Below are 22,630 nucleotides of genomic sequence, written 5' to 3' on the forward strand. Positions count from 1 at the left end.
GTGAAATACAGAGTCTTGGTTATTACCTATAAAGCCCTTAACAGCTCGGGCCCAGGGATTTTAAGAGAGCACCTTCTTTGTCATGAACCCTGCCACCTGTTATGACCTTCTGGAAAGGTCCAGTTATGATAGCTGCTAGGTTGTCTGGTGGCGACCCGGGACCGGGCTTTCTCTGTGGTTCCCCTAGGGTTTTGGAATATGCTCCCCACTGAAATAAGAGCATCTCCTCTGTTTGTTTTCAGGAAGACCTTCAATACTTATCTGTTTCCACAGGCTTTTAATTAGAATTAATTTTAATAATTTATTTATTTCCAGGCAAAGTACAAAGTGCTGGTTATTACCTTTAAAGCTCTGAATGGCTTAGGTCCAAGTTACCTGAAAGCACGCCTTTCTCTACAAGATCCCCATTGCTCATTGATATCATCTGTCCTCAGGAGTCACCAGTTTATCTGATGGTGACCTGGGATTGAGCCTTCTAAGTTGTTGCCCCTAGGTTCCCATGGACATGAGATGATTATGTTCCCCATGGACATGAGATGATTATGTTCCTAGGAGGCCTTAAAGAGCAATCTTTTAAACCTGGTTTTTAATATATAGTTTTAATTTTAATCTGGTTTAAGTGGGTTTTTTTTTAATTAATGGTTTTATTATTTGTTTTTTATTTTAATGTAAACTGCCCTGAGCCACTTTAGGAAGGGTGGTATATAAATTGAATGAATGAATGAATGAATGAATGAATGAAAGAATGGATGGATAGATTGATGGATGGATAGATGAATAAATAACTTGGAATGAAGTTAGAAATAATATTCACTGAAACAAAAAACAAAATATAAATACATATAATATAACAATATTATATTTTAATATAACAATATAATATAATATTTTATAATATAATATTTTATAACAATATTCACTAGTCTTTCATTACTAGTGAACATGCTGAGAGTTGCATAGACCACAACAATCCCACAGTTCATTGCTTCCAAAGTGGTCCCTTGATGCCAATTTGTTGCATGCTTAGTTAGTGTGAATGTGACAAGGGATCCATGGAGAGTTACCAGGTTGTGCAGCACTGCCCAACAAACTATTGGTATTGTCTTTTCTAGCCTAAATAACATGTCTCCTCCTGTGCAGGGAATGATGTGAAACCACATCTTCAACTGTCCAATAGCACATCTAATGCCTGAGCAGGTCCTTCTGTGATCACAGTCATGGGCAACCTCTGTTGATGTCCACAGTTTTGTAAATGGTGTTACTGGATTTAAAAAACAGATATCCATAGTGTCCTGAAAAAGTGAAAAGGTGTTATTAGATAGAGATTTCAATAATTATTGTGAACTTATACATGACTGGGGCAGGTTCACTTACCAATGTTCCTGTCCCGCTGGTCTTCTTTCAAGCTCACAGGTAACATTTGGAAAATGTGTGCATCATAGGTGCCATCTAGAAAGTGTGCACAGACATGTATAATCAAGCCTTGCTTGCTGCAGACAAATCTGAATATGAACCCTCTTCCTTGGTACAAGTAATTACAGGCACATGTACTACTACCCACAAAACCAGCCACTCAGGGGGAAGCCAGCAACTTTACAGAACACTCTTTTGGTGGATGCTATTTGATTCTCTTCTATGGGAAATAAATGAAGTATTTTTGGCGGAACAACAGCAGGAGCCAGAGGAGCAAGCCAAAGCATGCCAGAGCCAATGGCAGCGTGGATCGGATTGACTACTCCCATACTGAAGAACTGGCCAGTCCCGTGCCAGGAAGATGTTCCAATTTGCAGTCCTGATAAGTCTCCACATGAGGCTGCTGCACACAGAACCATGGATCAAGCCTCAGTGGCTCATGACCAGCAAGAAGGAAGAATTGTGCTGTTTCTGTGCCTAGTTAGTCAAGAACCCCACCAGTGTTGTCTCTCTCTTTTTTTTCCCATCTGTGTGAGGAATGAGTTTTGTTCTGGGCAGCAGTATCAAGGCAGTGGCAATATTAAGACAGTGTGTGTGCATGTATATTCAGAGTGGGACCTTCCTGATTCAAACTAAGCAGGATCTAAAGTTAGCTGATTGAAAAACAAAATATTTGTGTGCATGCACATGCCTTAGAGGGAACACTGGACCTTACTAAGGCACCAGATAGACTGCACTTTGCTGCTCACAGTGCAACCTCATCTCACTCACACTACTAGGTTTACTTCCACTGGGGGCAGGGCCAGCAAGGATTCCAGAGATAAGAAGGGTCCACAGCTTATCCCTGAGATCTCCATGCCCATAGTCTTTGTACAATGGCAGTGGAGCAATTCTTTTAAGGCCCAGCTAGATGGTGGAGGGACATAGTGAGCAGGTTTGCAAGGACCCCTGAAACCTGGTGTGTCTGCTATGGGCAGAACTGCATTGTACAGTTCAGATGGCAGTGACACTCTACAAGTATTTCAACTGTGGAACAGCATTTCTTCTACTATTTTGATTCAACGTTTCCTCTTTTATTCTGTCAATCAGCAACTATTGAACACAATAGCTAGATGCAACCTGCAAAGGAGATGCCTCTATGAGGGAAAAGGAAAGCTGTTGCTGCCATTCCCTGCATGTGGGCATCTCATAAGCATTAGATGGGTCACTGTGAGAAACAGTATTCAGATTAGATAATGGACCCTTGCTCTGGTGCAGCTGGGCTCTTCTGATCTCTATATACAGCTCTATAACAATTTCTCTTTCTCCACTCCTTAGTGCTCTTCTATCTGCATCAATCCAAGAATATTTCTGCAATCCCATAACCTTTCTCTCTCAACTCCACTCCATCCTACAGGGCAACTAAGTGTACTTTGTGAATGAAGTCTGTGTGTTTACATTTTTAAACAAGTCACATGGCCTTCAACACAGGTGGCTCGGGAGACACATGGAAGCTTTAACCTTTTGCCACACCATGGTCCTGACTGAGGTCCTGTTCGTCTGCAATTTACATTTAAAAAACAAACAAAACATGCAGACCTCAGTTGTTCAATAGACATATTGTCTTTCCAGTTTGTCCCACCATTCACTTCCTTTTCTTCCCTTCCTCCATGGCCTGTCCCAGATGGCATGCTTAACCGTGGGTAAAGTAGAGCAAGTTATGAGGTCATATATTATCTTCCTATAAGTGCAATAAAAATAATTCAAAGAAACCTGGGGGACGTTCACACAGGGCTGCTTTAATAGGGTCCCTCCCGAATGTTTTCCTTGTCCCCTTCATACCATGTGCTCCAAGGTCTTTCTCTGATCCCTTCTGGATTTATCTCTGCTGCTGCTGCTTCTTCTCCATCGTCATCTTCTTCTCCGTCGTCATCGTCTCCTTCTCCGTCGTTGTCTTCTTCTCCGTCTGCTGCTGCTGCTTCTTCTTCTTCTTCTTCTCCGTCGTCATCTTCTACTTCTTCTCTGTCGTCTTCTTCTTTGTCTTCTCCGTCTTCTCCTCCTCCTCCTCCTTCTCTATCTTCTTCTTCTCTGTCTTCTCCTCCTTCTTCGTCTTCTCCTCCTTCTTCGTCTTCTCCTACGTCTTCTCCTTCTCTGTCTTCTCCTTCTCCATCTCCGTCTCCTCCTCCTCCTCCTCCTTCGTATTCTCCTTCTTTTTCATCATTATCTTCTCCTCCTTCTTCTTCGTCTTCTCCTTCTCCTTCTTTTTCTTTTGCTTCAGTTTTGTGAAAGGCCAACATCTTGACTGGCCATATCTATTCAGGGTTCATTCACTTTTCTCAATTATTATTATTTTGAACATTTGCTTGGTGATCTTGCAGATCACTGATCTATGCATTCACACCAGCAAATGTTCAAAAGAAAATTGAGAAAGGTGAGGCTTTAAGAAAAATGTTCAAAACAAAATTGAGAAATTTGAAGCTTTAAAAAAAGGTAATCTATCAGCATGGCCTCTATAGTTCTATCAGCAACTTCTTGGCTGGCCAAGTCCATGCAGTCTGTGTTTCACACACACACACACACACACACACACACACACACACACACACACACACGGCAAGGCTTTTAGAAAAGGTGCTCTATCAGCATGACCCCTCCATACATCTCAGAAGAAACGTCAGTGCATAGCAGATATATCGAAGTATCCCAAAAAGCCACCATAAAAAGTGGATCTTTATAGTGCAAAGCTAATGCAGGCTAAGCTCCATCAAGAAGAGAAAGCACCAAATTGTGTATGGAGTGCTCTCCGATATGTCGCATGGACTTCAACGTAAATCCACCCAATGTGTGAATGCACAAGTGCCCTTCCTGTGGTGAAGCAAAGTAAAATCACCCGTCTGGGAACGGTTCATGTTTCACATACTGTGGCACACTACTTTACCCAAAGTGGCACTGTGTAAAGTCTTCTTTTGGTGCTTGTGCAAGGGTTTGCTGAACAGAGCTAGTGGCTATTTTCCTTCAACTTAGGGTGGCTGTGGCTGCTGGCTTTTTGGATCCAAGCCAGCAGAAGCTTTGCCATTACATGTAATGAGATCCAGATAACAGTCTAGCCCATGATTCCAATTACCTTTATGACTGAGAGCACAAATGTTCGACTTCCTGTCTGAAAACAAGTGGTGATGAACTGAGAAACAAGGGACTAACACAAACACATATGGCCAAGTTATAAATGCAAACTCAACTTAATAAAACTCTGACAGGACTCTTCAAAACCTAATAGATGAACCCTCAGTCAATAGGTATACAAGAGACAAAATAATACAAATAACAGTGTTAATTTACCAGGATTAAAGAGCAACATGAACATTTTTAATGAGAAAGCAGACACCTTTGCAATACCCGCTCCATGATATGTTGCCTAGCAACAAGATATAAAAATGATGTACAATACCGTAATTTCTTTCACATATGAAAGCAGCACCCTACCATGGCATTCATAATGCAGTCCAACAAAATAAAAATCCATAGAGACTATTTAAGCCTCCATTTTCTGTAATATACCCTGTTAAACAATCATGTGATTTTTTAAATGCAGTTAAACACTGATTTTATTTAATGATTAGACAAGGATTATGCAGAAACAACAGAAGCGGCCACAAATGAAGCACAAGAATTTCTAAAATAAATTCTGTAATGGCAATAAATAATCAGCATTCTCGATGGCGAAAGTTCAGAATAATAATTTCTGCTTCACACCTACTTTGGAAACTGATCATTAAACTTTTCTTTGTAATTTGTAATAACAACTTGACACAGTGGTCAATACATTATAGAATAACTGTCTAATGAGTGCAACAACAACAACAAAAGATCAAACAAGGTGTGGGTCTAAGGAGTAACTAATATAAGGAAGCCAAAAGTGCTGCTGCTGGGAATAAATTCTGTTTTAGCCTGAGAGCTCCCTAACGTGACAGGTGGAAGTAAATTATATCAGAGGCAGATCAACTTCAAGGTGTTGGCATGGCCATCTGGGAGCAAGGCAGGAACAGCTGTCAATTAGACCTTGGAGTGAGGAGAGAAAGGTAATAGAAATTTTTGCCAGCCTAATTATAAAAGATGCTCTGCAGCCAAAACGTCAAGCCTGGAGCCAAGAGCTAGTGAGAGAGCCAGGAAATCATGTAACTGGTTTCTATGACTCATGGGGTGGGGGGGCTTAAATATGCCTTAACTTCTGAGACAGTTTGGCTCTGCAAATTCCAAAGTTGAAGAGATGTTACTCACATTCTACACAGTGAGATCTCCAATCCCCAGACTTGTTCCCCTTGAACCAACACACTATCATGCATGAATAGTTGGCCCTGCAGTTGAAGCAGAGCCCTGGAGGCCTAAGGCCTTCATTGGTGCCAGAAGGCAGTGTGGTTAAATCAGATCAGTCACAAAACAATCACATTCTTATAAGTTCTTCCGTGTGATATTTCCTGACCTAGAACATTTCCTGACCTAGTATGCCCTTTCTGTAGCAAACCTTCAGCTCGGGTACCTCATAGAGAGAGTATGAGCCCATTCAAATGATCTGAGGGGTGGCAGAGTGGGCGAGCGGGGGAGGGGGACAGTGTTCCCTGTACCAGGGATTCCCAGATGCTGTTGACGATAATTTCCAGAATCCTCAGCCAAAGGCCACTGCAGCTGGGGATTCAGAGAGCTGCGGTCAAGAACCCTCTTACAGGCAACACTGGAGGGGGAGGGAAGGCAAGGATTCAACACCCCAGATGATCTGTCTTTGCCCTTTCAGCATGCAAGTCGCGCACCCACCTGACCTGCACTGCCAGGAGCAGCGCGGAGCAACATAGGCCTGGACTCATTTTCCCGGCCTCTGCATATCCCACAAGGCACCACACGATGAACACAGTGCCTTTGGGGATCCCCTCGTCAGATGGGTGCTCTAGGTGCCCGTCTCTATGTCTCCCTGGCTCTGTGAGGACACACACGAGCCCGGAAGCCAGGTTAAGGGAGCGTTTGCTTCCTTAACCTCAGCTAAGAGGCAGGATTTGGAGCAGGATTAGGCTGGGTGGGAGCGCAGGGATCCATGAGGATCCGTCTCCAGGCTAGGCTGCTCATGAGAACAGCCTCAGAGTGTGTGTGTGTGTGTGTATGCACATGAACACACACACATTTATATACTGCAGTTATGAGACAGGCTACTCCAGTTACTGGCTTACATCCAGAGTAAGTTACTCATGAGTACTCCCACTGAAATTATTTAATATATTTATATACCACCTGACATGTGCAGTCCTAGGCAGTGTACATGTTAAAATAAAGCATGTATAAAACACGATGAATTAAAACAATTCTACAACATAAAACAAACAATTTAAAAATTAATTGAAAGCCTGAGAAAACAGGTGTGTCCTAAAGGTCCCCTTAAAAGCAGCCAGAGATTGGGATGCTCTGATTTTGACAGGGAGGGCATTCCATAGCCCTGGGGCACTCATAGAGACCTGGTCCCAAGTAGCCACCAAACGAGCTGGTGATAACCATAACCAGATCTCTGCAGATGATCTTAATAGGTGGAAGGGTTCATGACAAAGGAGGTGCTCTCTTAAACACCCTGGACCCAAGCCGTTAAGGGCTTTATAGGTGATAACCAGCACTTTGTATTTTGCTCAGAAACGTATCAGTAGCCAGTGCAGTTCTTTTAAGAGCGGCGTTATATGGTCTCTTTGGGTTATCCCGGAGACTAGTCTGGCTGCTAAGTTTTGCACCAATTGTAATTTCCAGACTACAGACAAAGGCAGCCCCATGTAGAGTGTGTTACAGTAGTCAAGCTTGGAGGTTACCAGCATGTGTACCACTGTTTTAAGTTCATTTAGCTTAAGAAATGGGATGTATCAGCCAAAGTTGATTAAAAGTGGCCCTGGCCACTATCTCAACCCAAAGAACGTAGAGAGAGTTTTGGATCCAGAAGCATTCCCAAGCTACTGATCAGGGTAGTATGGCATTTTTTCTACACTAAATTAATGGGCTATATTTACACAGCTGCAGCATGGGGAGCCAAGAGGGTTCTGAATCCCCCATAGGAGCCTTTCAAGTATGAATACAAATACAGGGAATATTTATATACCACTTTTCAACAAAATTTCCCAAAGCAGTTTCCTAGTACTTCTGGGGGAACCAGTACGCCCTGTTGGGAACCCCTGACGTAGACCACAAAGGATATCATTCCTAATACCAACTTCAAATTGATATTTTGGGGGTTTGGGGTGCTATTCTTTCTAACACAATCTACTTTATCATCCTTTTCAACCATTCATAAACTTTATTCCATATTTCAGTAGCCTTGCACAGGTGCAACATTCCCTATCTTACCAAGGCACCTAATTATGGCAGGGCTGAATATGTCAATTTAAACATTCAGTCAACCAAAAATCTTCAGTTTCAGATGAGCCAGGGCCTCCGGAGGCAGGGTGAGTGGTAAGGGGAGGCAGCGGGCCGAGGTGGCATGCTTGCCCCCTGCAGTAGCACACCACCTTCCACCGCTCCTGCTGTCTGCTCACTTGCCAGGGCTCTGAGGCCCACCCAGCTTCCACCAGGCCCCAAAGCCTGCTGGGAATGAGGGCAAACATGTGCTCTGTGTCTCCATCATTCCCAGCAGGCTCCCAGGTCTGACTAAAGCAGATGGACTTGGGAGCCATGGAGAATGGCAGGGGAAGGTGGCTGACGGAGGTGGTGATGGGAGCTGACGACTGCCTCCTGGGCGGCAAGCAATTGGAGTGCGAGTGACTGCTGGTAGGGAGGAAGCAGCCCTGCGGGCAAGCAAAAAAGTGAGTGGTGGTAGCGGTGGTAAGGCGGCCACAGGAAGTGCCACCACGAGCGGGGAGGCCGCCCATGTTCGCTACATGAACACAGGCCTATTCCTACCTGGTGATGCTACCAAGGAATGGGACCTGGAACCTTCTGCAGGCAAGGCAAGGACTCTGTCACTGAACTATAGCCCCATCCTCTGTGAAGGAGAAACCACTCTGTATATGTTCAGAGCCCCTCTTGCAACATTTGTGTGTGTGTGTGTGTGTGTGTGTGATATAATTAGATATATATTAATATTGCTTTAAAAACCATTTAATATTTTAAATTAATTTTTAATTTTAATTCATAGGAACATAGGAAGCTGCCATATACTTAGTCAGAGCATTGGTCCATCTAGCTCAGTATTGTTTACACAGACTGCAAGCGGCTTCTCCAAGGTTGTAGGCAGGAATCTCTCTCAGCCCTATCTTGGAGATGCCGCCAGCAAGGGAACCTGGAACCTTCTGCTCTTCCCAGAGTGGCTCCATCCCCCGAGGGGAATATCTTACAGTGCTCACACATCAAGTTTCCATTAATCAAGTCTTCAATAATCAATACACACAAAAATTGACTTTAGCCCCCACACACCAAGTCATGATGGGTTTCCCCCCACCAATACATTTGAGCTGTGCACCCCTGCCCTATACACTGATTCGAAATAGGCTCTACTACTAGGTATTCTCTGCTTACATGATCAGCATAGCTTCTAGTTAATTCAATGACATAGACTAAGTAATTCTCCTAGAGATACATAGGTATCTCAAGACTACAACAGGTAGTCTAACAATGTGTTACTTTGCATGCATACTAAACCCAGGATGCTGTTGAGGCAGCACATATGGTAACGCATACTCTGCTTATGCTCCCTAGAGAAAAAGCTCCTAAATTCTTGGAACCCCTCTCTTTTGAAGCCTAAAATCCTTTTTTCTTCTTTTTCTACTTCCTTCCCTCCAGTCACAAGGATCTTAAGCAAATAATGGAAAGTTGGGGGAAGGTCTACTCAGGCCAAAATTGGCCTCTCAGGAGCTGATAATATGAGCTCCTCTGGCCTTGGCTATTTTTCTTCTTTTAATATAGTTGTGGCATGTTTTAATGATGTTTTAATAATGTAATAATGTTTCTTTCTTTTCCTTCTTTCTAGAAAGAAGTACATTTTAAAAGTTGTATGCAGAGGACATAGCCTCTGAACATAGTGCACATCCCCCTGCCCCGTTTTAAGGCTTCTGCTTAATGGCTGACATGAGGGAAATTACTCAAAGTAGTCCTGTTGAAATTAAAACAAGGCATAACCTAACTTGTCTTTTTAATTTCAATAGGATTATTTTTAATTAATTTTCCTCATCATGTCAGCCACTATTCCTTCTTGCTGTATTCTGTACAAAGAAAGAAGAGGATTTATTGGCATCCTTGTCTTAAATATACTAACAAACAGAGCCTATGCCCTGTGGCATGCTGCGGATAATGTCACATTCTGTGAGAACAGTCTGTGCACTGGGTGAGGTGGTGGTAGTGGTTATGGGTTTACACTACAGAATTTTTACTCTGCTTCCCACTTATATCTTTGAAAGATATTCAACTATTTTCCTCCCAACATCATTTTTCAGGGATTGTTTAACTATTTGTTCTTTATTTTGAGTTTAATGGAACTTACTCCCTTGAAAGTGTGCATATAGAACTGCAACCATGCCAACAAACTATTATTCTGGTGCAGACTGCTTGTGAACATGGAGGTTCTACATGACAGCAAAACTGCTTGTGATTACAAAGGTTTCATTTCCTCCGTATGGTCGAGTGAAACTTCAATATGCATAGTTTGGTTCTGATGTAGAACCTCCATGTTCAAGAGCGATCTGCACTAGGGATCTGCATGGAACTGGGTGGGGGTGGCTCAAGTGGGTGTGGGGTATCACTTTAAGGGCGGGGGGTTGTGCACTTACCCCTCCCCCGCTCCCCCCCCCACCAGCGCTTGGTTTCTGTAAAGCTTTCAGGGCTGCAGTGTACCTCCCTGCCGCCCCTTCCCCCTCTTCAGCCAGTACTTCACACACCTGCCACTTCTGGTCAAAGAGGGGGAAGGGGCGGCAGGGAGGTACCCTGCCGCCCCAAAGGCTTTTACAGAAACCGAGCGCCGGTGGGGAGAAAGCGGGGTGAGGGGTAAGTGCACCCTCCCCCGCCCTTAAAGTGACCCCCCCCCAGCTTCGAACCTCGACCCCCCCCCGCGTGTTCGAACCTGTTCAGAGGCCCGTAAAAGGGCCTCCAAACAGGTTCATGCACATTCCTAGTCTACACCAGAATAGTAGTTTGGTTGTGTGGGAATGTTTTGTTTCTCATCCATATTTTTAAAAGTATGTTTCCATTATTTCCCTGCCCCCAACTCCATTGTTCAGGGACTGTTTCACTGCTCACTATTTGGAAGCAGGTCTCACTGCATTTAATATAAGTTGCATCCTTGTGGGTATGCATGTGGAACTGCAGGTTCAGTTATCAAAATGTGTACTCCAGCCCAGCATCCTCTTTCTCAAAGTGCTCAGCCACATGCTTCCAGAAAGTTCCAAAGAAGTATAGCAAGGAAATCCGAGAAACCATTCTCACCCAGAACCACCGGTGCTGCTCTGGTGTAGATTGCCGTTAAATATTTAGGTTCTATGTGGGAGCTAAACTGCCTGTGAATACAGAGATTTCATTTCCTAAGTATTTCCACATTCATAGGCGGTTTGATTCTTATGTAGAACCTTCGTGTTCAAGGGCAGTCTACACCAGAATGCTTGTTTAATGGTACGGGGTGGGATTGTTTTCTCGGATTTCCTTGCTGCACGTCTTTGGAACTTTCTGGAAGCATGTGGCTGAGCACTCTGAGAAAGAGAATGCTAGAACTTCCTAGCATGAGGTCTTTGGTCCAAATACTACACATGTTTACTCAGAAGTAAGCCCAGGTAAATAAATGGTTCCCACTCACTCAATAAGTTCTTCAAAGCTTTGCTGAGGGGCTCAGGGGAAAGGGAAAGAGACCTCACATTCTTGCTTAAGATCCCTGCTGGTCCTGACTCCTATGTGTGCTTACTCAAAAGTAAGCTCCAGTGAAATCAGTGGTCTCTGTCAGTTTCCCCATTTTCAAATGTATTATAATGATATTTTCTAATCACTTAGAACTTTGTATTATTTAATTCATTTTCTACAGCAGAAGTGATGGGTAGGAACACAGAACACTAATACTGTTATTAATATTATCCAGGTGGAATAAATTATGTGAGTTAATTTGTTAATTTGATAGGGTAGGGAAATACAGTAACTTGCTCCAGGCATGTTGCTTAAACAAGATTATGATATCTGATGTTGCACAGCTGAAGTAAGAGAAGTTTAAGTGGGCAGAAAAGGGGTGCAGCATCATCACGACAGTAATACAACACTATCAAAAAACCCCATGAAGCTGGAATGCTACAGTGAACTTCTTCTTACTGTATGTGAAAGGCTGAATAAAATAAAACAGAAGCACGCTTATGTTATTTTCCTTGAACTTCAGACAGTTTTAGAGCTCCAGTGGCCATATTTATTACGCAAAACGTCAAGATAATATTCTAGACAGCTATTTGCATTAAAGGTAACTAAAAGATGAGAAATGTTGCCATGTTATTGAAAAATATATACATATGCAAATGCATAAAGGCAAGTGAAGTGTGACACTACCTCCTAATTGCTTAACATGATTGCCACTAGATGCATAAATTAGAGCTTCTATTAGAAGGCCTATGAATAATAATCAGTTTACTTTCTGGCTTGTATCTAAATATACTTTCTATATGATTTCATCTTTTATTCAGTCAGTTAAAAGCAGAATGTCTAATTACAATTCCTATCAAATTACTTTTTCTTGTCATAGAGCATGTGTGATGGCCGATATTCCATTTAAAATAATAATAATAATAATAAAGCATTTTTAGCATATGGAAAATCATGTTATTAATGTATTCCCTGATGACTCTACATTTCAATTCCCTTAATTATTTAGTCATTGCTGATTATGTCTTTTCACAATTCATTATCCCATTTCCTGCAACGTAGACATTTTATTCATTAAGTGTCAAAATGAAGGGCCTGACCTCCAGAAAGATAATCAGCAAATAAGTGGCAGATATAAAAGCTCTAGGTTTTTCTTAAATGCTCACTACTCCATCAAGCCATATCATCTTCTTAGGAAATTGCTGTGGAAGTCAAACATCACTTAAGAAAATATAAAAGTATCAATTGGCACACAGTAAATGCAGATTTATGTGTTTTTCAACACCAACATTTCACCAAATACAAGGTTAAAAAACACTGTCCAGATATACATATAGCCAGCCATATCCAGGGCCTTTAACGTAAATTACCATGAAACCACAAAGTTTAAATATGACAGCAATAAAATGGCCAATGCCACAGGCATTTAAGGCAGGCAGGCAAAAGGGAAGATGGACACACGTGGACTTGCAAGTGTGAGTGGACAACCTTTAATAATGAGATTCTCATATTATTAACTTATAACTTTGGATGGTATTCAAAGTCCTACTTTTATCGTGCTGGATGGCTTGGACACCTTCAGTGAGAATTTTTTACTTATCTCCTTTGAACAACAAGACTGACCCTCATTGCAAACTACTTTTAAAAACTCCCCTTGGTTTCAAAAGAAGCTTGCCACATGGCATGACGAAATGCTCTTTAAGAAACATATACTCAAAATCTGCTTGGGGATGTGGAACTACCTTAATATACAACCTTCCACAGTTCTTTGGATCTATGCCATTATTGCTATATATTGATATAAACACTACCCTAATAGACAACTTTCCTGGCATTTCAATCTTAAACACATTTATATGATAGTAAATTCCAGTGATTTAAATGCAATCTATTTCTAAGTATGTAGACTTAGCTTTGCACTGGCTTAGAAAAACAACTAGCATTTTTTGCTGTGATGCTTTTCAGATACATATAATTTGCTTTTGATCTAATGTACAGTTGGTTATGCATTATTAAACAACCGATCAGCTTGCCCCTCTAGTCAACAATGCACCTCCTGCTTATTTTTTAAAACAAATTTACTTCCTTGTTCTGTGATGCTGAAGTGATTAATCATTTCAATTAACAGCATACTGTTGACAATCTGAGTCAATGGACTTCAGCCCATCTTAATCTTCTCTTAGGTACTTTACAATATACTCAGGATTTACTTACAAGCTTTTTAAATACCACAGCAGGATTCCAGTTTTCTGGAATAGAAACAAAGTCTCCATAGAGCATTTCTACCTGCCCACCCCCCACTCACCACCCAAATTAATGGTCTTTTAAGATATTAATGAGATTTTTTTTTAAAGGTATAACGAAATTCTCAACTTTCAAACACCACACATTCTTACCAATTTGTTTGGGCACAACCTATCATTTTCCATTTTCCCTTTACAAGAAAGAAAGCCTGCTCTAGTATGTGTTATTTTGCAGCTTCAGTTATTGAAAAAAGTTTTTAGATTTCTTTCTACCGTGATTAAGTATTGTTACAATGAGTACTATAATCGAAATATAAAACTGTGGCTGGAAGGAGATTTGTAAATAATTGTGCTAACTTAAGATCTGCTGTCAAATGTCTGAGCTATTCATGCAGTTCAAAGCCATACTGAAATAGAGCTGCCACTTTCTTGCAGGTTTTCCAGACATCTGCTGTAATCTAGAAAATGAAATCTATATGTGGAAGCAGGCTTCTCCACGAGTATCACTTGCTGGAACTGGAACTGTGGGCACATTAACTCCTGGTCAAAATGGATCAATTTCAGTTTGAGACTCCTGAGGATGTGAACAAGCTACTTGGTGTGGAGTGGGTTGAGTGTAGGAGGCATTGTTTTACAGTGGTTCCACGCACGCCTCTTGAGCAGATTCCAAAAGGTATCACTAGGAAACTGTTGTTCTGCAAAGTAAGAGCTTTTATATGGTGTCGCTCAGGGCTCCATTTTGTCTCCAGTGCTTCTTAATATCTACAGGTAACCCATAGGAGAGATTATCAGGGAATTTGGTTCAGATCATCAGAGGATTTGCTATCAGTACGCTGATGACACCCAAATATATTTCTCCATGTCAACTTCATCAGGAAATGGCATAACTTCCCTAAATGCCTGCCTGCTGAGAGTAATGGGCTGGATGAGGGATAACGAACTGGGGCTGGAATACAAACAAGACAGAGGTGCTCATTGTAGAGAGCCACAATTCAGAAGATGGGATAGATCTGACAGTTCTAGATGGGGTTACACTCCCCCAGAAGGAAAAGATATGTAGTTTTGGAGTACTTTTGGATCCAAACCTCTCTTTGATACCTTAGATCAGGCCTGCTCAACTTAGGCCTCTCCTGATGCTTTTGGACTACAAATCCCATAATCCCCAGCCACAATGGCCAATAGCCAGGGATTTTGAGAGTTGTAGGTTAACATCTGCAGGAGGTCTGAAGTTGAGCAGCCCTGCCTTAGGTGGAAATGGTAGCCAGGAGTGCTTTTTAGCAGTTTTGACTGATACTCCAACTACAGAATGCACCAGCCAGGTTGGTCTCTGGCATGTCCTGAAGAACTACATTGACTGCCAATAGTGATGTAAACTGCCCTGAGCCTTTTTTGGAAGGGCGGTATATAAATTGAATGAAAAGGTAGGTAGGTAGGTAGGTAGGTTTCTGGTCAAAACGCAAAATGCTGGTTATTACCTAAAAGCCCTTAATTTTATTTTTATTCATTCATTCATCCATGATCATCATTATTACATTTATATCCCACTCTTCCTCCAAGGAGCCCAGAGCGGAGTACATGGTTATGTTTATCCAAACAAGAACCCTGTGAGGTAGGTTAGGCTTAGATATGCATGATTGGCCCAGAGTCACCCAGTGACTTTCATGGCTGAGTAGGGATTTGAACTCAGGTCTCCCTGATCCTAGCCCGACACTAACCAGGGTTCTTAATAGAACACCTTCTTTGTTATGACCCCCCCCACACACACGCACACACCCCTATTAAGTCAATCAAAGGAGGTTCATCTGAGGGTGCCTCTAATTTGTCTGGTGGCAACACAGAGGCAAATCTTCTCTATAGTTGCCCTGGGACTGTGGAACACACTTCCTGTTGAAATTAGAGCTGCTCAATCCCTGGTGGCTTTTATGAAACAACTAAAGACACACCTGGTTCAGCTAGGCTTTTATAGTTGAAGGTCTTTTAAATGGTTTCTTTGTTTTAAACGTTTTTTAAATGAATTCTATATACATTTTTATTTTTGGCTGTTTTTACTTGTCTCTGACTTTACTATTTGTGTAGTGGTTAGAGTGCTGGACTAGGACCGGGGAGACCCGAGTTCAAATCCCCATTCAGCCATAAAACTAGCTGGGTGACTCTGGGCCAGTCACTTCTCTCTCAGCCTAGCCTACTTCACAGGGTTGTTGTTAAAGAGAAACTCAAGTATGTAGCACACCGCTCTGGGCTCCTTGGAGGAAGAGTGGGATATAAATGTAATAATAATAATAGTAATAGTAGTAGTAGTAGTAGTAGTAGGCAGTATGCAAATACATTAAATAAAAATAAAATAAAATGGGATGTATATACAAATATGCATCCAAACTATATTGCTTTCAAAAGGAATCAATCCATCAGAGACACCTTAAAGAACTCAAATGTGAAACTGCCGACCTTCTTACAAAATATGTAACTTATCCTTACAACCAGGCTCTGTACCAGTGGATTGGAAAAGTAGCCAATGTAACACCAATTTTCAAAAAGGGATCGGGGTGGCGGGTGGGGGTGGAATTACAAGCCGTTTAGCTTAATCTCTGTTCCAGGCAAATTGATGGAAAGCATTCTCAAGGATAAAACTGTTAAGAATATAGAATAGGCCTTGCTGAAAGAGAATCAATATGGCTTCTGCAAAGGTAAATCTTGCCTCATCAACCTTTTGGAGTTCTTTGAGAGTGTCAACAGGAGTGTGGATAAAGGTGATCTGGTTGACATAGTGGATTTACAAAAAATGTCAACAAAGTTCCTCATGAAAGACTCTTGAGAAAACATAGCAGTCATGGGATAAGGGGACAGGTTCATGTGTGGATTGGTAACTGGTTGAAGGACAGGAAACAGAGGTAACTAGGTAGAAATTGACAGTTCTCTGAACTGAAGGAAGTAAGAAGTAGGGTCCCCCAGGGATCTATACTTGGACCAGTGCTTTAAAATGTATTCATAAATGATCTAGAAATTGGGGTAAGCAGCAAGGTGGCCAAATTTGCAGATGACAGGGTAGTGAAATTCAAAACAGATATATGAGAAGATTCAAAACAACGTCTCCAAACTGTGGGAGTGGGCAACAAAATGGCAAATGTGGTTCAGTGTTAGCAAGTGTAAAGTGATACATACTGGGGCAAAAAGCCCAACTTCACATATATGCCAATGGGGTCTGAACTATCGGTGACTGACTAGGAGAGAGATATTGGGGACGTGGTGGACAGCTCATTGAAAGTGTCAATTCAATGTGAAAAAGGCCAATTCCATGCTTGGAATCATTAGGAAGCAGACTGAAAATAAAACTGCTAATATCATAATGCCCGTATACAAATCTATAGTGTGGCCACATCTAGTTCTAATCACCATACCTCAAAAAGGACATTATAGAACTGGAAAAGGTGCAGAAGAGGGCAACCAAGATAATCAGGGGCCTAGAACACTCTCACAATGCAAAGCTACAACACCTGGGACTTTTTAGTTTAGAAAAAGGATGAGTGAGGGGAGACATGATAGAGGTTTATAAAATTATGCATGGTATGAAGAGAGTGGATAAAAATAATTTTTCTCCATCTCACGTAACACTGGAACCAGGGGAATGCACATTCCCATTCATATAGTAGTGCAACTAGTACAGGCAATACCGGTAATGAGTGGGAAATGACCATCTCAGTTTGGGATGGGCTGATCTTTCCAAGTTGTTTTGGAGAATTCTCTAGAAAATCTCAAATCCTCTGGAAAAGCTCAAAAATATCCAATCCAGGAATGTTTTCCAGGGAGTTTTTCACATGGAGCTTTTAAAGCTCTTTAACTCGCATCTCCTCCAGAATGCAGGGGATGCATTCATATATTGGCCAGATTTACCCCAAAGTCCCTGCGAGTTATCGAGGAGCAGTTCACACACAATTCAGGTTTTTCATGGCACAGAGTGTAGCCTGATTTATATCCTGATTTTTAAAAATCCACTATGTTTGTCAATTTTTTGGGACAACTTCAAGTTCACAGTACAGCCTCCCAGTAAACCCGCGGTAAAGCCTGGTGTGTGTAAAAGTCCCAGTTTTACCATACCTCCCATCTGCCAGTTTTCTGCCTCCTTCCTCCCATTCCAAAGTTACAAGTAGGGAGGAAGGGGAAATGGCAGCCATGACTGCTTGGAAAAGCTGAGAGCTCTCTCAAAATTTCCAAGTTCTAAGCATTGTTGATGGGAATTCTGGGAATTGTAGCTTTCCTCCTGGTATAAGAGTCAGTGTGAATTAAAAAAAAAGAACTACACTTACTGAATTCAGCAATGTATCTTTACCCATTCAAGTCTGGTTCCCAATATACTCCAGCCAACATTCTGTCGACTTTCATATCCAGGATCTGGAAGTCAGGCGGGGAATCTCAGGTAGAGAACACAGGAATTGGACTTGGGTGGGTTCAGACATCATGCCCGCCAAGAGCAGGTGCTCTCACATCCCAACATATCCCTGACATTTCTCCACTTCCAGACGGTCCCAAGTAGTGTGAATCCACCCGAAGTGAAAACATTTAGCCTAAAAGCTATTAACTGTACTATGCTTCCAGGGCCTTTTGCCTGAAGTACTGAAAACCAACAAGTTAAATAGAAAGTGGTAGGGATGTGCATGAACTGTGATTTGAACCATGGTTTGAGCACCGTTCGGGAGATTTATGAAAGAGTAGGGCAGGTCCTTACCAGCTCTCCACTGCCCCATGCAGCTTCCTGCTGGAGTCACAAGCATCCCAAGAATCTCCACATGGCGCCAGCATGCACATGGTATCCACACATACGCAGACACAATTTGTGTGTCAGCAACACCATGCTGACCATGCAAGTGGCACATGCACAGATGCCATGTGTGTGCTGGCGCCACGTGGGGATTCTTGGAACATGTGCTGCTGCAGCAGCAGGAAGCTGCATGGGCAGGTAAGGATCTGCTCTCCTTTTTCTTAAGGCTCGGTTCTCAAACCGCATTTCGAACCACAGTTCATGCACATCCCTAGAAAGTGGGAGTACACAATTTCCCCCTTCCATCCGATTTACTCATTTATTTGCTTATTTTCACTAGTTTATATGCTGACTGACCTTACACTTACATTTTTGTTGACTCACTTAGGAGAAAACTACATGTTATACAGAATGCATCATTAAGAGATGTGCTTAAGTCAGGCAGCATCTATACCCCTCACCCTCTGCAGCACTTGTAGGTGCTGAATCAGACTTATGATACATAGGGAGGGAAGGGTTAACCTCTTCCCTTGTACCATTTCTCCACTGGAAACCAAATACTGCAAATTCTCTCATTTATTTTTTCACTTCATTATATATTCAGAAAGATGGGTAAGTGGGGAAAGGGGAGTGCCAATAAAATACAGATGCAATAAACTACAAACAATTAGAGGCTGAAACAATCCTAAGATGATTTCTACATTGGTTGCAACATACAAAATAATCAAAATTTGACCTCTTCATAATTCCTCATACAATGTGAATTAGATATTAACATCTTAGCACCAGTTCCTTCTGGTGATTGTACCTTCAGTTCCCCTCTCCAACTAGTACTCATAGTGAGATCGGGGGGGAATCTATTTTTCTTTGACTATTGGAATAGTATCAAACATTAACTTCGTGAATACAGCATAAAATTCCTCATTTTCCCATTTTGGAACACAAAACAAATATTTTAGGCCGTATGGTTTTCTGCTGTCTGGCCTACAGTGTTAGCAAATATCATACTAATATCAAGCATCCAATCTGCACATACACTTTTCTTACTACTTTGTCCTTATTCTTAGAACAGTTAATTTTATAGATGATCTAGGAGGCTATATCACAAAACAAACTTCAATAATATTAAAGCACCAAGTCACATCAAATACATTCTAAATTAATAAATAATGGAAGGATAAACTTTAGTCCTACCCGTAAAATTTCTTCAACACAGCTGTCATCTCCTATCCCATTGTCCTGTAAACAAAGAAGAAAACAGATATATAGTGAGAACTAATGAATAGCATGGCTGAATATATGCCTTCAGGCAACATGTACACAGTGCTTAGGTGAAAGTGCATTTCCCGCATCTGGGAAATTGTGATCTCTTTACTACAATATAGTTTTTATTAACTATATTTTTAAGTAGAAGTGAACATTTTGCTCATAGGCATGAGCTATGGCAAAAATTATGGTACATTCCATAAAGCACATATCTGCGTTGTACAGGACGGCCAACTTATATCCTGAAATTAAACTTCATAAGTTACACAATATCCAAAAATCCTTAATATTTCTGGGAGGAACATTCAAACATTCAGTCCCCTCACCTGCAGCTTGAAGTGGTAGCATCCCAGGAGAATTGTACCATGGGACAGCCACTTTGCACATTCAGAGGTTGGAGCTGCCTCATAGTTTATTTGATATACCTTTTACTAAAGCCATCAACATTTGAAGAAGGGGAAAAGGAAATTTGTTCCTCATGATAATGTATCTGCTTTCCTGGGGCAAAGCAGCTTTGGGGCGTGTGTATGCTTGTGATTTGGAGCGGATAAATAGCAGGTGGGGAAAGGTTTAAGTATCCCACCCTCCCAATAGATCCTTGACTCCTCTTTCACCAGTCCCCAGGCATGAAATAAGTGAGTGGAAGCAAATGCATTCATACAGGCACTAAAATGCCAATTGCCCGTATGAATGCATTTGCTCCCATTCAGTTATTTAATATCTGGGGACTGGAAAGAGAGAGGCCAAAACTTGAAGCACTTTAAAATCATTACAGCGCCTGACATCCTGACTAATGAAGCACCCAGCAGTGTTGTGTCTGAACACACTCACTTCCTTTTCTGCCGGATTATGATGCATTTATTTACTCTACAACAGCCTGTAGGGTGCATTAGAAAGATACATTTTCTTGTACCGCTAATTTGTTTCTATATAATATATTAACTTTGGAATGGCTCTGACTCTACTTATAGAACAGAAACAACTTAGACCTGCTAACGGGCAATTTTGGTATCCCTGTCAAGAAGTCCAATATATCTGTATGTAAAACAATATCTTAAGAAAACACACTTTAAAAAAAAAAATGTTTTCTTTTAAGATGTGTATACTGGGAAAAGTAGACTCCACTTTCCTGAGTTAATTTGTTTAATTTTATAAACATGTCTTTTTTCTTTTTTATTTTGAGAAATTATGCCTAACCATTCCTATAAAGTAGTCACCATATTTGGGGGGAAAGGAGGACAAATTGTAGGAGCATTATACATAAAAGACTTGTGAATCATTTAAAAACATAGCTATTAGTAAGCAAGGTATATACAGCAAGAGTGCAGGCCATGTTCTTCAAGAAAGAAGATGTACTTCCCTATGTCCTTACATGCAGTATGAAGAAATGATATTTTATACACCTCTCATAGACATGTTTAAGATGCAGCTTTTGGTAAGTCGTATAAAATACTGTCTGCATTTCATTTATTTAAAATGTTCCACTCCTTAATCAAAGGGAATGCTGGGGAAGCTAACAAGAACATAAAACTATCAATATCAATTAAACAGGTTAAAACACTAAACAAACCAGTTCAGCAACATGCATCAGGCCCTGTTAAAAGCAGTGATTTTAGTTTTCTAAAAATCATCAAAAAGAGAGCCTAACAGATAGCAGAGGGAAAGGAAGGAGTGAGTTATCTATCTATCTATCTATCTATCTATCTATCTATCTATCTATCTATCTATCACACTTGTATACCGCCCCAAACTCACATCTCTGGGCAGTTCCAGAGATAAGACACCATAGCCAAACAGGCTCTCTCTCTTACTATTCTCCTCTTACCACAGCAGATAGATATACTCTGAGCAGCACCTCTGAAGAGTATCAGGCAGGCTCATATGGAAGCATTCTTTCAGGTATGCTGCTCCCATCTCATTTAGGGCTTTAGAGATCAAAACCCATTTGTGGTGTTTTTGGTTAATCTTTTCCTTGATCCAGACCAGCTTTTGAATGGGGCTTTAGTTACCTGTATTCCAGTCTTGGAGTGGAGGCAGGACTAATAAACAGCCAGCAGCAAGAGCACAGAAAAGAAGCAGTCTGCACTTGCCTCTCTGTACATAATATCTATTTCATTAAACTATCAATATCCCTGATTCTACTCCACTGCCTTGTCCTTGCATACCACAACTCTTTCTCTTGGACAGGGGATTCTGCACTAGTGGATTCTGCACTACTGTGCTCTGAATTGTGCACAAAGACATTGGAAGTCAGTGAAATTATTTAAGTATTGATGGGATTCCTTCCATATTATCAGTACCATTTAGCAGCTTAGCTGCTGTATTTTATGAGAGCTAACTGTTTCTGTTAGATCAACAATTTCACATTTAAGTCTGTAAGAACACTTGGTCATGTGCCACCCTCCCAGATCACTGACCTGTCATTTAAATTTGGTGGTAAGTCTAGAATTTCATCTTGCTCCTTCTATTTTACTAACAGCACAGTCCCGTGCAGGTTTACTCACTGTGTTTAATGGGATTACTCCTTAGTAAGTGAGTTTAAAATTGCAGCCTTAGGCAACACATGCATACTTTTCTGCAGGAAAACCCATTCTTTCCTGGAATTGCAGCATTAATTTTATCTCTCTCTCCCTGAACAAGGGCAGTTCAGACATGAGTATCTTTCCAACACTTTCCATAACTTAGATCTATGCAATGAATTCATGCAGCTTCCCAGCAATCTTCCTCTCTTCCTTTGGTAATCTTTTCACATGTTAGTTGACTGATGGTCTGACGGCTTCCCTGGCTGATTTCCTGCTAGGGATGTGCACAAACCGGTTCGGAGGCCCTTTTATGAGCATTGGAACTGGTTTGTCCAGCGGCTGGAAGGGGGTGGGATATCTTTAAGGATGGGGGAGGGTGCTCTTACCCCTCCTGCCGCATTTTCCCCGCTGGCGCTGTCTTCTAAAAGGGTCCAGCAGGGTGGCAGCATACCTCCTTGCCTCCCTGGTGCCTCCTCAGACCAGAAGTGGCCGGACGTGCCCAGTGCACATGCGCACCAGCAGGCACCAGTTCCATGCACACCACTATTTCCTGCTTCTAATGTGTTCAAATAAAAGTTTATCATTTGTCTTAAAATGTTTAGCAATATGAATGCTCC

The 22,630-nt window shown here is 41.5% G+C and overlaps 2 protein-coding genes across 5 annotated transcripts in view; both read right to left on the minus strand.

The window, feature by feature from the left end:
- AFF3 (ALF transcription elongation factor 3) overlaps positions 1-22,630 on the minus strand; it is a 451,975-nt gene that overhangs the window by 241,293 nt on the left and 188,052 nt on the right. For all 4 annotated transcript variants that reach the window (XR_008318873.1, XM_053306211.1, XM_053306212.1 and 1 more), the window contains exon 4: positions 19,420-19,464. Coding sequence is in view for 3 of the 4 variants with exons in the window: in XM_053306211.1 (XP_053162186.1) it covers positions 19,420-19,464 (45 nt within the window). In the remaining variant the exon portion in view is untranslated. The remainder of the gene's footprint in view (positions 1-19,419; positions 19,465-22,630) is intronic.
- Positions 710-4,278, minus strand: LOC128349608 (uncharacterized). Its single transcript, XM_053306216.1, has 2 exons — positions 1,375-4,278; positions 710-1,292 (listed from the first exon to the last, which is right to left on the minus strand). The coding sequence occupies exon 1, from the start codon at positions 3,687-3,689 to the stop codon at positions 3,192-3,194; it is 498 nt and encodes a 165-aa protein (XP_053162191.1). The 5' UTR covers positions 3,690-4,278; the 3' UTR covers positions 710-1,292; positions 1,375-3,191.

Source organism: Hemicordylus capensis, chromosome 3 (assembly GCF_027244095.1).
Source record: "Hemicordylus capensis ecotype Gifberg chromosome 3, rHemCap1.1.pri, whole genome shotgun sequence".
Taxonomy (NCBI): Eukaryota; Metazoa; Chordata; class Lepidosauria; order Squamata; family Cordylidae; genus Hemicordylus; species Hemicordylus capensis.